This window comes from Heterodontus francisci, chromosome 13 (assembly GCF_036365525.1).
Source record: "Heterodontus francisci isolate sHetFra1 chromosome 13, sHetFra1.hap1, whole genome shotgun sequence".
Lineage (NCBI taxonomy): Eukaryota > Metazoa > Chordata > Chondrichthyes > Heterodontiformes > Heterodontidae > Heterodontus > Heterodontus francisci.
Window position 1 is genome coordinate 120539661 of NC_090383.1, and position 15784 is coordinate 120555444.

Consider the following 15784-nt stretch of genomic DNA (forward strand, 5'->3'; position numbering starts at 1 on the left):
AATGGCCTCCTTCTATGCTGTAAATAACTGGACGGCCTGTCTGCCCACTGAGGTGGACATAAACGATCCTGTGGCACGATTTTGAAGAAGAGCAGGGGAGTTCTCCCCAGTGCCCTGGCCAATGTTTATCCCGTGAATCGACAAATGACAAAAACAGATTATCTGGTCATTATCATATTACTGCGTGTGGGAGCTTGCTGTGTGCAGAGGAGAGGGGAGAGGAGAGGGGAGGGGAGGGGGAGGAGGAGGAGGAGGAGAGGGGAGGGGAGGGAGGAGGAGGAGGACAGGGGAGGGGAGGAGGAGGAGGAGAGGGGAGGGGGAGGAGGAGGAGGAGGAGGAGAGGGGAGGGGGAGGAGGAGGAGGAGGAGAGGGGAGGGGAGGGAGGAGGAGGAGGAGAGGGGAGGAGGAGGAGAGGGAGAGGGGAGGGGAGGGGAGGGAGGAGAGGAGAGGAGAGGGGAGGGAGGAGGAGAGGGGAGGGGAGGGGGAGGAGGAGGAGGAGGAGGGGGGAGGGGAGGAGAGGGGGAGGGGGAGGGGGAGGGGGAGGGGGGGGAGAGGAGAGGAGAGGGGGAGGGGGAGGGGGAGGGTGGGGAGGGGGGGGAGAGGAGAGGGGAGGGGATGCTTATGCGTCGCCGCTGCTGAAGCTGAGACTCTGACCATCGTGTTGCTATGTGGGCCTGTCCCTTTAAATGGAGCCCAGCTCGTGGGCGGGGCTGGGAGCGGACCACGTGATGTGTTTCCCGCTATGCTAATGACGCTGATTATAATATGAATCGCGGCCTCTGATTGGCCCTAAATCCGGGCGCGCGGATTTTGCCCGCCAAAGATGCAAATCGGCCGGCGCTGCCCCACGTGACCCGGCTTTGGCGCCAAAGCAGCAGCACTGGTGATGGCGGCGGCTGAGGATCCGCTCCTGAGGGAGGCGCAGCGGCAATACCTGGATTTCCTGGATGATGAGGTGGGAGAGAGCGGGGCCCCGGGGGGAGAAACTCACTGGCCCGGCCCGGGTGTCCGTAGCGGTCCCGGTGAAGGCCTGCGAGAGGGTGAAGGAGATCAGGAGCCGGGGGGTGAGAGGGGCAGGGATGAGGGGGTCGGGGGGGCAGGGATGAGGGGGACGGGGGGGGCAGGGATGAGGGGGTCGGGGGGGGGGCAGGGATGAGGGGGTCGGGGGGTGAGAGGGGCAGGGATGAGGGGGTCGGGGGGGGGGGCAGGGATGAGGGGGTCGGAGGGGGGGGGCAGGGATGAGGGGGTCGGAGGGGGGGGGCAGGGATGAGGGGGTCGGAGGGGTAGGGTTGGGGGGTGAGGGGCAGGGATGAGGGGGTCGGGGGTGAGGGGCAGGGTTGGGGGGTGAGGGGCAGGGATGAGGGGGTCGGGGGGGCAGGGATGAGGGGGTCGGGGGGGCGAGGGGCAGGGATGAGGGGGTCGGGGGTGAGGGGCAGGGATGAGGGGGAGTTGGTGCAGAGAGCATTCTAAGGCTCCTCTGACCAGAGGTGCTCTCTCTGTGCTGTCTGTGTGTTAGCTGATGTTCACTGTATCATTGGACTAACCCCTTGAAGCTATTGATCTGTTGCCAGGGAGGCTTGGTAATTGTTGATGGGTGTTTTTGTGACTAGAGGGCTCAGTACTGGGTCTCTGCTTCTTGTGATGTATGTTAACAAGTTGGACGTAAATGTAGGGGGCATGATCTAGAAGTTTGTGGACGACACAAAGATTGGCCGTGTGGTAGATAGTGAGGAAGATAGCTGTAGACTGCAGGAAGATATTGATGGTCTGGTCAGATGGGCAGAAAAGTGGCAAATGGAATTCAACTTGGAGAAGTGTGCGATGATGCATTTGGGGAGGTCAAACAAGGCAAAGGAATACACGATTAATGGGAAAATACTGAACTGTAGAGGAAGTGAGGGACCTTGGAGTGAATGTCCACAGATCACTGTAGGTAGCAGGACAGGTCGATAAGGTGGTGAAGAAGTCATATAGAATCCTTTCCTTTATTAGCTGAGGTATAGAATACAAGAGCAGGGAGGTTATGTTGGAACTGTATAAATCATTAGTTCGGCCACAACTTGAGTACTGTGTGCAGTTCTGGTCACCTCATTACAGAAAGGATGTAATTGCACTAGAGAGGGTACAGAGGTGATTTATGAGAATGTTGCCACGACTGGAAAAATGCAGCTTTGAGGAAAGATTGGATAGGCTGGGGTTGTTCTCTTTGGAACAGAGAAGGTTAAGGGGAGATTTGATTGAAATGTACAAAATTGTGAAGGGCCTGGATAGAGTGGAGGTGAAGGGTCTATTCACCTTAGCAGAGAGGTCAGTGACAAGGGGACATGGATTTAAAGCGATTGGTAGAAAAATCAGAGGGGAGATGAGGAAAAGCTTTTTCACCCAGAGGGTGGTGGGGGTTTGGAACTCACTGCTTGAAAGGGTAGGTGAGGCAGAGATCCTCAATTCATTCAAAAGGTGTTTGGATATGCACCTCAAGTGCCGTAATCTGCAGGGCTACAGACCCAATGCTGGAAGGTGGGATTAGAATAGGTGGATCGTTTTTGGGCCAAGTGACCTCTTCCTGTGCTGTAAGCTTGCTATGATTCAGCTTCTCCAGTCATAGAGTTCAATCAACTCCTGCCTGATCTGTGTCTAAAGTTAGCCTCCCTTCCTCCATATCCATTGATACCTTTCCCAATAAAACATCAAATTCACAGGGTAACCATATTGCCTCTGAAATATTTTCCTTTGTTTCAGTTAAATTTTGGAGGCACTTGTCATAATACAGTTTTGTTGATCTCTGACTTTTATCCTGATACTGCTCCCAGTTGCTTAGCAACAGTAGTGGTGTTGGCATAATTGCACGATCCCATTCTCCATCGCTCCATTTGTGATTTGACTTGGAGTGGGTGTTCGGGATGTCTAGTCTTTCTGCTGCCTATTCATGGGTTGGAGTTGTTTCTGGAGTAACTGAGTCCGTCCAACTTAAAAACAGCCACCCATCACCAAAGATGTGTGCCTGTTGAGAATTTCATTAGTTTCTCCAAATAATTCTTGTAGATTTCTGTCATGGTCCCAAGTTTGTGAAGTGTAGCTGTTGCAAAGGAACAGCTGAGAAGCTTTCAAACTAACTTTTTTGCTTTTATGTTTGCAGCAAGATCAGGGGATCTACCAGAGCAAAGTGAGGGATATGATCAGCGACAACATATGTCGCCTGATTGTCAACATCAATGACCTGCGCAGGAAGAATGAGAAGAGAGCAAACCAGTAAGTATCTGTATACAGTGACCAATCTCAACTTTGTCACCTGTTCCCCTCTTTTTCTGTCCCTACTCTGTTTGCAGGTTATGTAAAAATATACAGAATAGGAGCAGGCTGTACAGTACTCAAGCCTGCTGTCCCATTCAATAGGATAATTGGCTGATCTACATCAACTCCACTTTGCTGTCCAATCCCCATATTCCTTCATTCCCTTAGTACCCAAAAGTCTATCCATCTCAGCCTTGCACATACTGAACAGTTGAGCATCCGCAGTCCTCTGCAGTAGAGAATTCCAAAGATCCACAACCCTCTGAGTGAAGAATTCTCTCCTGATCTCAGTCCAAAGTGGCCAACCCGTTATCCTTGATGCTTGACAGGAGTTCCAGACTCTCCAGCCAGGGGAAACAGGCACTCAGCATCTACCCTGTCAAGCCCTCTAAGAATTACTGAAGGTTTATTACCCAAAAGGTTGAGTTTCAGTGTCTGGAGGGAGAGTGTCAGATGTACTTGGTTGAGCTGTAATGCTTCTTTACTAGCTAGTTGGGGGAAATGCATTTCCGTTGGCAGTTAGTTTGAAACATGCTTTTCATTGTGTTTGGTTTCAGGTGGCTGTTTAAGCATAAAATGTATCCTCCTATTGGAGTGATATTCTCCTGTTCTCTTCACATTGTAGTTGCTATCCAAAGAATTGCAGTACAGGATGATGTTATTTGACCCATCATGCCATTGCTGGTTCTTTGAAAGCTATCCAATTAATCACACACCTCTGTTCTTTTTTCATAGTCCTGCAGGTTTTTCTGTTTCAAGGGAAGCTTCCCCTTGTGGGCGAGTCTAGAACTAAGGGGCACAGTTTAAAAATTGGGGGTCTCCCATTTAAGACTAGGTGAGAAATATTCCGGCAATAGTACTGAAGACCTGTGCTCCAGAACTTGCTGCGCCCCTAGCTAAGCTGTTCCAGTACAGCTACAACACTGGCATCTACCCGGCAATGTGGAAAGTTCTGTACAGGTATGTCCTGTACAGAAAAAGCAGGACAAGTCCAAACCGGCCAGTGACTGCCCCATCAGTCTACTCTCAATCATCAGTAAAGTAATGGAAGGTGTCATTGACAGTACTATCAAGTGGCACTTGCTGAGCAATAACTTGTTCAGTGACACTCAGTTTGGGTTCCGCCAGGGCCAGTCAGCTCCTGACCTCATTACAGCTTTGGTTCAAACATGGACAAAAGAACTGAACTCAAGAGGTGAGGTGAGAGTGACTGTCCTTGACATCAAGGCAGCATTTGACCGAGCGTGGCATCAAGGAGCCCTAGCAAAGCTGGAGTCAATGGGAATCAAGGGCAAAACTCTCCACTGGTTGGAGTCATACCTAGCGCAAAGGAAGATGGTTGTGGTTGTTGGAGGTCAATCATCTGAGCTCCAGGACATCACTGCAGGAGTTCCTCAGGGTAGTGTCCCAGGCCCAACCATCTTCAGCTGATTCATCAATGACCTTCCGTCTATCATAAGGTCAGAAGTGGGGATGTTTGCTGATGATTGCACAATGTTCAGCACCATTCGTGACTCCTCAGATATGGAAGCAGTCTGTGTTGAAATGCAGCAAGACCTGGACAATATCCAGGCTTGGGCTGATAAGCGGCAAGTAACATTCGTGCCACACAAGTGCCAGACAATGACCATCTCCAACAAGAGAGAATCTAACCATCTCCCCTTGACATTCAGTGGCATTACCATTGCTGAATCCCACACTATCAACATTCTGGGGGTTACCATTGACCAGAAACTGAACTGGAGTAGCCATATAAATACTGTGGCTACAAGAGCAGGTCAGAGGCTAGGAATCCTGCAGCGAGTAACTTGCCTCCTGACTCCCCAAAGCCTTTCCACCATCTACAAGGCACAAGTCAGGAGTGTGATGGAATACTCTCCACTTGCCTGGATGGGTGCAGCTCCAACAACACTCAAGAAGCTCAACACCATCCAGAACAAAGCAGCCCACTTGATTAGCACCTCTTACACAAACATTCACTCTCTCCATCACCGACGCACAGTGGCAGCAGTGTGTACCATCTACAAGATGCACTGCAGCAACGCACCAAGGCTCCTTTGACAGCACCTTCCAAACCCACGACCTCTACCACCTAGAAGGACAAGGGAACAGATGCATGGGAACATCACCACCTGAAAGTTGCCCTCCAAGCCACACACCATCCTGACTTAGAACTATATTGCCGTTCCTTCACTGTTGCTGGGTCAAAATCCTGGAACTCCCTTCCTAACAGCACTGTGGGTGTACCTACACCACATGGACTGCAGCAGTTCAAGAAGGCAGCTCACCACCACCTTCTCAAGGGCAATTAGGGATGGGTAATAATTGCTGACCTGGCCAGTGACGCCCACATCCCATGAATGAATAAAAAAAAATGTATTCAGGGCTGAGTGTGATAGATTTTTGATTGACAGGCGAGTCCAGGGTTATGGGGGCAGACAGGAATGTGGAGTCGATGTCCCAATCAGATCAACCATGATCTTATTGAATGGCAGAGCAGGCTTGAGTGACTGAATGGCCTCCTCCTGCTCCTAATTCTCGTATGTGTTTTCTTTTTGCAAGTTACTATTGAATCTGCCTCCGTCACCCTTCAGTGCTTTCCAGATCACAACAACCTGCTGCATTTAGAAACAAAATCTCTCCCATCTGCCCTCTGGGTGTTTTGCTGATAATCTTAACACACTGTCCTCTGGTTACTAACCCTCCTGCCACTGGACACAGTTTCACCTTATTTACTCTTATCAAAACCCTTCATAATTTTTAATGTCTCTATGCAGTGTGGTAGTGGATTCTGCTGGTGAATGGCTATGGAAAAGATAAGCAGTGCTCCAGTTGGGGTGCGGCCCTTTAACCATCCACATTAATGGAAGACCAGAGACCTGCATTTCCACAGTGAGAGGACAGAAATATAAGGGCAGGTCACCTGAACACCTGCTCTGATTGCCAGAGCGATGTTGCAGCAGGATGCTTATTAAACCTTTTGTTGAGGGATTCTGTTCCAGGAGTTACTTTTAATATTCAAAAATCTGGTGCTGAAACAGAGTGAGTCCATTGCCATTACCTCTGTCTAATCCTCTCGCAGGCTACTGAACAACTCTTTCGAAGAACTCTTGGCGTTCCAGCGAGCGTTGAAGGACTTTGTTGCCTCAATTGATGCCACCTACGCCAAGCAGTTTGAGGACTTCTACATTGGTTTGGAAGGCAGCTTTGGGTCCAATCATGTCAGCCCACGAACCTTGACCTCTCATTTCCTCAGCAATGTTGTCTGTGTAGAGGGGATCGTGATCAAATGTGAGTCTTTGACAGGGTGATGCTGGGTGGTGTGGCTGTCTGAGTTGTGGATTGCAGTGCTGCTGCTAGTTTTTGGTTTCTTCTAGTTAGTGGCTGCTTACTAATGCTCTTGCCTCTGGGGGAAGTGAGCATGTAAATAAATATAAGTTGATAGTGTAGTACTACATTGTGAGAACTGCTGTCCTTATGTGAAGATGTTAAACTAAAGCCAAACTGCTTATCCTTGTGGTTCAGGTGAATTTTAAAGATCACATGTCACCATTTCAAAAGAAGCAGGGAGTCCTCTTGGGGTCCTGGTCAACTTTCTCCCTCAATTGATGCTGCCAAAAGCCAACTGACTGCTTGTGCCATTGTGAAATCTTGCTTGTCATACTTGGCTACAGAAGTCATTATATTTCAAAGTGGCTTGAGTGTTTTCGAGGGGCACGATGAGGTGTGATATAAACATAGATGGCCTTTCTTCCTTTCTCAAATGTGCCTGTGTAAACTGCTAAATCCTCTTGCACAGACCACGTCCAGGTGAGTAGTTGTCATGTCTTGGTAAGATTTATCACTCCTGTAGTTGGTTTTTGTTGCAGGTTCACTGGTGCGTCCCAAGGTTGTTCGCAGTGTCCACTATTGTCCCGCTACAAAGAAAACTATTGAACGCAAGTACACGGATATGACTTCTCTTGAAGCATTCCCCTCCACCGCCATCTACCCGACCAAGGTGAGGCTCCTGAATCACAATGTGGAAAACTTTACTGGTTTCAGCACGAGACAACTTGGCCCTGTGGAACTCACAGCTGTATTTCCGTTCTCCCAAAGTATGTGTGTTCTGATTACTGTGTGTGGGGTGGGCTCTGTACTCCTTTTATTATAATAATGACACTTATAGTGAACTCTCAACTGTATTCTTGGTAGCAAATGTAGCTTTCATGGGCAGTCCCACACCTGTGATTGGGAACCTGTGTCAAAAATGGGGGTAGAGTGCCAGAGGATTAACAGTTATCCAGTTATGCTTGTACTGAATTATACCACAGGTTGCACGCCAGGCACTCCTGACCCCCCTCATAGTTCGCGAAACACCATTGAGGGTGAACCTACCACTTGCATTGATTTATAGAACTGCACATAAGCCAAATAATGCCTCCTGATATTAATTGTATGAATTCTTATAAAACTCCTTTATCGTTGTAAACTTCTTTATGTTTGGTTGTTTTATAAGAGTTTCTTCCAGCTTATTCACAAAAGCTACAATATCCAATGATGACTAAAGTCAATAAAGGGAAGAAACAAGAGGCTGAAATGTAATCTGATTGAAGTCAGTGCTTTTTCTGTAGGGAAACTGCAAACCTGTCTGGACATCCTTTGGAATGGTTGTCACATTGGGTTGCAGTTCAGTTGGTCTGACTAACTAATCAGAGAAACAGTTCTCTTACAGTAAATTGAAGCGAATTGTTGGAGCTGCAGGCTGACCATGTCCCTGGGTCCTGATAGACTTCATCCTAGGGTCTTAAAAGAAGTGGCTAGTGAGAGTTGATGTGTTGGTTTTAATTTTCCAAAATTCCCTAGATTCTGGGAAGGTTCCATTAGATTGGAAAATAACTCCTTTATTCAAAAAGGGATGGAGACAGAAAGCAGGAAACTACAGGCCAGTTAGCTTAACATCAGTCAAAGGGAAAACATTAGAAGCTATTATTAAAAACATTATAGCAGGACACTTTGAAAAATTCAAGGTAATCAGGCAGAGTCAACATGGTTTTGTGAAAGGGAAACTAGTTTAACCAACTTATTGGAGTTCTTCGAAGAAGTAACGTGCTGTGGATAAAGGGGGAACTGGTGGATGTACTGTACTTAGATTTCCAGAAGGTATTTGATAAGGTGCCACATCAAAGGTTATTGCGGAAAATAAAAGCTCATGGTGTATGGGGTAACATATTGGCATGGATAAAAGATTGGCTAGCTAACAGGAAACCGAATAGGTATAAATGGGTCATTTTCTGGTTGGCAAGATGTAATGAGTGGTGTGCCACAGGCCTCAACTTTTTACAATTTATATAAATAACTTGGATGAAAGGACCAAAGGTATGGTTGCTAAATTTGCTGATGAGACAAAGATAGGTAGGAAAGTAAGTTGGTAAAGAGGACATAAGGAGGCTACAAAGGGATAGAGATAGGTTAAGTGAGTGGGCAAAGATTTGGCAAATGGAGTATAATGTGGGAAAATGTGAAATTGTCCATTTTGACAGTAAGAATAAAAAAGCATATTATCTAAATGGATGAGAGATTTCAGAGCTCTGAGATGCAGAGGGACCTCTGTGTCCTAGTGCATGAATCGCAAAAGGTTAGTATGCAGGTTCAGCAAGTAATTAGGAAAGCTAATAGAATATTATTGTTTATTGCGAGGGGAACTGAATACAATTGTAGGGAGGTTATGCTTCAACTATACAGGGCATTGGTGAGACCACATCTGGAGTACTGTGTACATTCTCCTTATTTAAGGAAGGATGTAAATGCGTTGGAAGCAGTTCAGAGAAGGTTTACGAGACTAATACCTGGAATGGGCGGGTTGTCTTCTGAGGACAGGTTGGACAGGCTAGGCTTGTATCCGCCGGAGTTTAGAAGAATAAGAGGCGACTTGATTGAAACATATAAGATTCTGAGGGGTCTTGACAGGGTGGATGTGGAAAGGATGTTTCCCCTTGTGGGAGAATCTAGAACTAGGAGTCACTGTTTTAAAAATAAGGGGTTGCCCATTTAAGACAGATGAGAAATTTTTTCTCTGAGGGTCATGAGTCTTTGGAACTTTCTTCCTCAAAAGGCAGTGGAAGCAGAGTCTTTGAATATTTTTAAGGCAGAGGCAGATAGATTCTTGATGGGCAAGGGGGTGAAAGGTTATTGGGGGTAAGTGGAAATGTGGAGTTGAGGTTACAATCAGATCTTGTTGAATGGTGTAGCAGGCTCAAGGGGCTGAATGGCCTACTCCTAATTCATATGTTCATATGAAGACTCCTGTATGAAGGGGCTTCCAGCCTGTAGGAGAAATGTGATTTGATTGAGCCGTCTGGGCTGGATTGAAATCTAGGCCGGGGCAGGGGGAAATATTGATCCCTGGGAGCATTTGACATTCTGCCATCCTATTGCTTAAGATCTTCAGAATAATCTGAACTCTGGCATAATTAGCCAAAGAGACTGACTGACTGATGCTGATGGAATAAAGGAATTTGCCAGTGACATTTATACTGCTTCAGCTGATTTTTCTGGGAAAGGAATATAATTAACTTTTCTAATAAAATGTTGACTGTCTTCCAAGTGTCATGGCAATGGTAGCCATGACATGTTAATTATGTTGCATTCAGCACAGGTGTATCTGGCTGGCTACTCCATTTCTGTGTCTCGATTTTTTTGCATAGCTTGCGTTTTGCAGATCTGTCCCTTTTGTCTCTAGGTCGAGTAAACTTGTATACATTTTTTATTCTCTATAGGACGAGGAGAATAATCCCCTGGAGACTGAGTTTGGGCTGTCCTTGTACAAAGACCATCAAACCATAACCATTCAGGAGATGCCAGAGAAGGCTCCTGCTGGCCAGCTGCCCCGCTCAGTTGATGTCATTCTAGACAATGACCTGGTGGATATGGTGAAGCCTGGTGATCGGGTGCAGGTCATTGGCACCTACCGGTGTCTACCTGGGAAAAAGAACGGCTACACTTCTGGAACTTTCAGGTATGTTTGGTGTGACTTGGTGCAAATTGTGCGATCAGTAGCAAGGAAGCGCAGATCACACTTGGGGCCAGCTAGTTCTGTGGTTTGCCTAGAGTGCCTCCCACTGGTAATAAACCATACACCCTTCACTTGATTTCTTGTTAGATTCTCTGGGTCATGGGGAGCCTACTTCAAGATCCTAGTCCTGCTGCTCCCTATTACCATGATATCCTCCACCTGTAAGTGCCTTGTGCAGCTCCATTCCTCCAACACCTTATCCACTATGTCTGTGACCCCCTCCTTCAGCCCCTATACCCAGATCCTTTCCCAGATGGACTTTGAACATGTTTGGTCTGGAGTTTTGAGCATTTTATGCATGTTCCATGGCTGTGAGTGGCACAAGGATTTTTTTTAAAAGGGGTTCATGTGGAATTCTTCTTGGCTTTTGGAACTCCTTTTAAACTCCCCTAATTGTTAGTTACCCTGTCATTCACTCAATCTAAATTCATAAACGTGGATGTTTGAGTCAATTTTTTAATCTTTTCTATCAGCTGTTCTCTGCTAACCTAAGGTACAGGTGGATGTTTTGTCAGGTATTGATCTTGCTCAGTGTGCTTGATACTTGAAGACGTTCACCACTCTTACTCCTTTAAATGAAGTTGTTTATAATGACCCGGTCCTGGTGTTAATTTTTCTGTGTCCAATATTACATCAACTGTGCAGGGATTCCAACTTTTTGGAAACTTAGCTGCATACATGTTAGCAGTTCATGCGTGATTTGTACATCAGTACTTCCACCCGTTCTCCCTCCCCCAATGGACAAACAGAACTGACCAGGGTGTCACAGCCTGAATTCAGCCTGTAGGACTTTGTCTTGGGTGTTCCGGCATTAATATTTCTCCTGTACCTGATTTTTGCCACTATTGAGGAAAATAAAACAACCTTTCTCATCTTTGCGATATCCCACAGAGTTTAAGAATCAGCAGATTGCTTTTGAATTAGTCGTTTACGCATTTATTACACCAGAAGATCCCACAAACCATAAATCTGAGATTGGCCAATTCATTTCGGCTTGAGTGATGGTTGGGTTGGTGGGTGGGAGGAATGTTATCCAGTACACTAGATAATGCTAAATAAACCTGCAGTAAAGCCTGTTTATTCCTTTTTTTTTTAAAAAGGAAGAACCAATGAGAGACCATCAGGCCTAAGAATGTTCACCTTGCTGTGAAAATGCTCTCCCTGCCTTAGTCACTGACAGTGCTAACTCATAAAAGCATTGCCAATTTCCAGGGAAAGTTGTGAAATTCTGCTGGAACCCTTAGAGATGCATGTCAAGTAATGTAGTTGGCCAAACTCTCCCTCCCCGATATGTCCTCGCATGCTCAGGACTGGAAATATCTTTCTGTCCTACTGGCCATCCCCAAAAATCGCAAATTTCCTACCACACTCAATCTCTTACTCTTCATTAGCCATGTCAACAAAAACATGTTCATTTCTCTATTGAAACCTATATCCTCTGACCCATACTGCTTCCCTGAGGGTGCTGTACCATCTTTGCAAACTGTCCATGAAGGATTTGTTGCATATTCAGCCCTTCTGAATCCATGCCTGTGTCCTAAAGTGTCAAAGATTAAGGAATCTACTCTGTCAACCCCCTTTAGCATCTCAAATGCATCAATAAGATCTCCAAACTTCTAGTGCCCTAAAGGAACAATGGGGAGATCATTTGGTCGAATCACCTAAATGACCAAGTTTTCCCACTGATCTAGCTATTCAACAAGACAAGCTTCGCTCTATTGGTAGTTTAGTGTTCTGTCCGATTGATGATGGGGGACTGGAGAGAGATGAACAAATGTGACTGCTTGCACTTTGTTTTTGAGAGTTTGTCTGGCCAAGTAGATGTTAATCCTGTAACTATCAAAGGGGGAGTGACCTGGGTGCATTTTCAGGGGAGTTAGAACCTCTGTAACTGAGACTGTTTGTTTTCTACAGGACGATTCTGATTGCATGCAATGTCAAGATGATGAGCAAGGAGGTGTCGCCCATGTTTTCTGCAGACGATGTGGCCAAAATCAAGAAATTCAGCAAATCCCGCTCAAAGGTAGGAGTTGGTGAGTGTGGTAATGGAGTGAATGATGTGAGGTTGGGGAATCACTCATGCCTTGTGTACGTGCTTAATATCTCCAATAAGTGTAACACCATAAAGAATTCCACTTTATTAAAAAAAAAACTTTAGAACAGTTTAATGCTTCTGAATAATTGAGTTTATCATCTTTACTGTTCTAGAATTTTACTTGAGAGTCAGATCTCAACTGTTTATTTAAACATTCCTGGGGGATATTAAGTACGTGTGTATTATTTCCCTGAGATCTCAAAGAATCAAACCCGAAGAAACCTTTTGTGGAGTCACCGTTAAATACCAAGAGCTGACCTGTACATTTGCTTACAATGCTCTCCTTAGCCTTGCACTTCACTCCTGTGTTCATTCACGTGGTTCTCCTCTGCTCTATTTCCAGGACATCTTTCAGCAGCTTGCCAGGTCCCTGGCTCCTAGTATTCATGGGCATGAATACATCAAGAAGGCGATCCTCTGCCTGTTGCTAGGCGGCTCAGAGAAAGTCCTTGAGAACGGGAGCCGGATTCGTGGTGATATCAACGTCCTGTTAATAGGTGCAGTATGCAAGCTGAGCCACGGAGTGCTGGGGAAAATTCTCTTTACTCTTGTTTTGTAGTTGCATTTCCCATACTGATGAGTTCCTGATTTATAATTCGCATTGCTAAGGCTGAACCTTGTTTCCTCCTGTTTAGCTTTGGCGGAGTTGAAGTTGGCTCCTTAACTGGACCAGCCCTATAAATACTGTGGCTACAAGAGCGGGTCAGAGGCTGGGAATTCTGGGACGAGTAACTCCCTTCCTGACTCCCCAAAGCCTGTCCACCATCTACAAGGCACAAGTCAGGAGTGTGATGGAATACTCTCCACTTGCCTGGATGGGTGCAGCTCCAACAACACTCAAGAAGCTCGACACCATCCAGAACAAAGCAGCCCGCTTGACTGGCACCCATCCACCACCTTGAACATTCACTCCTTCCATCACTAGCACACAGCGGCAGCAGTGTGTATCATATACAAGATGCATTGCAGTAACTTGCCAAGGTTCCTTTGACAGCACCTTCCAAACCCGCGACCTCTACCACCTAGAAGGCAGCAGATGCATGGGAACACCACCACCTGCAAGTTCCCCATCCTGACTTGGAACTATTTCGCTGTTCCTTCACTGTCGCTGGGTCAAAATCCTGGAACTCCCTCCCTAACAGCACTGTGGGTGTATATACCCCAAATGGACTGCAGTGGTTCAAGAAGGTAGCTCACCACCACCTTCTCGAGGGCAATTAGGGATGGGCAATAAATGCTGGCCTGGCCAGCAATGCCCACATCCCATGAAAGAATAACAATTTTTAATTGCAGTTCAGAGGAGCTAAATCTTGAGAATCTTTGTGTTTGTATAAAAGATCCTGGGAGTGCTGTCACCTCCCATGTTGCTGATTTGGTTATACATCGCTGTTCCTTCGCTGCAAGGTCAATATCCTAGAATCCCCTTGCAGAGCAGCATCAGTGCCCAGACTGTTGGGATGGACAATAAATGCCTTGTGCACATTCTGAACACAAATGGGGAGGGAGGAGACTTTGTTTGTTTTTGAGTTTGGCTGCCCTCTGTTTAGTTTATCCATTAGTTTTATTTAAGCAATAACCTCGTCCAGTATTTATGTACAACTTCTGCCCTGTTCTTGTCAGGTGATCCGTCAGTGGCTAAATCGCAGCTCCTGCGTTACGTGCTGTTCAGTGCTCCACGTGCTATCCCAACCACTGGCCGAGGCTCCACTGGTGTTGGTTTGACTGCCGCAGTCACCACTGACCAAGAAACTGGTAAGAGTTGTCGACCAGCCCGTTGATCAAGTTGGAGGCAGTAGTGAGGGAGGAATAGTTAAATCACCAAATATATAAAGCGGATGAGGTTGATTGTGTTTAGTGAGCGTGACTGAGCTGTGATTAGAACCTACATTTTGAAATGGTGTTGAGTGTAGCTGTGTCATTGTGGTTCCCCGCACTCTCCTCTAAGCATGCCCTGAGTTTTATTCAGAATATTTTTCAAAACTAATCTCTTTGTAAAGAGTCTATATTTCTACCAGAAAGGCATCACTTTTCAGATTTCAATGTGCAATCAGGAGGAATGTGGTTTCAGTCCAACTTCCCACAAGTGGGGTGGGGGTGCAGGCAAGGGTTGGTATTCGTGGGCTGCTCCTCACTTTGAATTTGCTTGCACTACCTGTTGCAACCACATGGGGGTATGGTGTGCTCAGTTATTTGAGCCCCATGTGTTCATTCCATATTTGTTGCTTCAGCCTGTTACCTGTACGGCTTAGCAAGGGGCCTGTATCCAAGCGCAGGATTCATTGTGTGCAGCAATGTAAGTTGTGTAACAGCATTTAAAGGAGAATGATCCTTTTGGTTGAGGTGTTTTCAGTTTGAATTTGTTTGAAAAAGGATTTCTCATGATGAGGGAAGCTAACTGCCATAGAGAGAGAATTGCCTGCTGTGCAGCTTCTCATGGACGGAACTGTTTGTGTGATGCAACAGGTTGTGTCTGTGATGGACATGGATGTTCTTGTACAGCACTAAACCAATACTGGGTCTGTGGGATGGGGATGGATCAGTCTGTCTGCTGACCTTCGATATCCCATTTGTAACAACTCTTCAGAGTATTTAATGAGAATCAGAAATATCCGATGATCGCAGTGTAAGTCACCGTCACAGCCAAACCTGAACCATTCCATAAATAGAGAGGTGTTGGTATGAATTATTTGTGATTTGTAAAGGGTTTGTGTGTGGTTTCTGGTTGTTCTGCCTGTCTATTTAGTGATTTTATTGGGCTGTTGGAGAGTTCTGGAGAAGCAGGAGTCCTCTCTGTCTAGAGCTTACTAAAGCAATTCTGTTTCAGAACGAATTATGTTTAAGTGCGTTGTTTAAAAGCAGGTTTCAGATTGTCCATTTTTTCTCTCCCAGGGGAGCGACGGCTCGAGGCTGGTGCTATGGTTTTGGCAGACCGAGGAGTCGTCTGTATAGATGAGTTCGACAAGATGTCTGACCTGGACCGTACAGCCATCCATGAAGTGATGGAGCAGGGTCGTGTGACCATTGCTAAAGCGGGAATTCATGCCAGGCTGAATGCTAGGTGTAGTGTACTGGCGGCAGCTAATCCTGTCTATGGAAAGGTGAGGGTATGAGCTGTGACCAAGGGAAGGGGTGTGTCCATCTTGGGATTGGGAGCATCCACAGTGTTCTCCTAATTTTGTTTATCAGTCAATGTGTAATCCAATTTTTCTTCATTTTTGTGTGCTAATTGTTGATATTTCTATACTCGGTGCTTCTGACCAAAGGGCTGGTGCAGTGTTTTAACTGTGTACCAACAGGTAGCAGCGTAATAATGCTAAAGCAAAATACTGCAGATGCTGGAAATC

General features: G+C 46.3%; 1 protein-coding gene across 1 annotated transcript in view; it reads left to right on the forward strand.

Annotated features, from left to right (window-relative positions):
• The first annotated feature begins 835 nt into the window (after positions 1-835).
• The window catches only part of LOC137376662 (zygotic DNA replication licensing factor mcm3-like), a 44829-nt gene continuing 29880 nt past the window's right edge, over positions 836-15784 (forward strand). Inside the window, exons 1-9 of the mRNA XM_068045637.1 lie at positions 836-955; positions 3137-3249; positions 6374-6582; positions 7161-7291; positions 10050-10288; positions 12260-12368; positions 12784-12937; positions 14061-14192; positions 15330-15538. Coding sequence (XP_067901738.1) covers positions 887-955; positions 3137-3249; positions 6374-6582; positions 7161-7291; positions 10050-10288; positions 12260-12368; positions 12784-12937; positions 14061-14192; positions 15330-15538 — 1365 coding nt within the window. The 5' untranslated portion in view covers positions 836-886. The remainder of the gene's footprint in view (positions 956-3136; positions 3250-6373; positions 6583-7160; positions 7292-10049; positions 10289-12259; positions 12369-12783; positions 12938-14060; positions 14193-15329; positions 15539-15784) is intronic.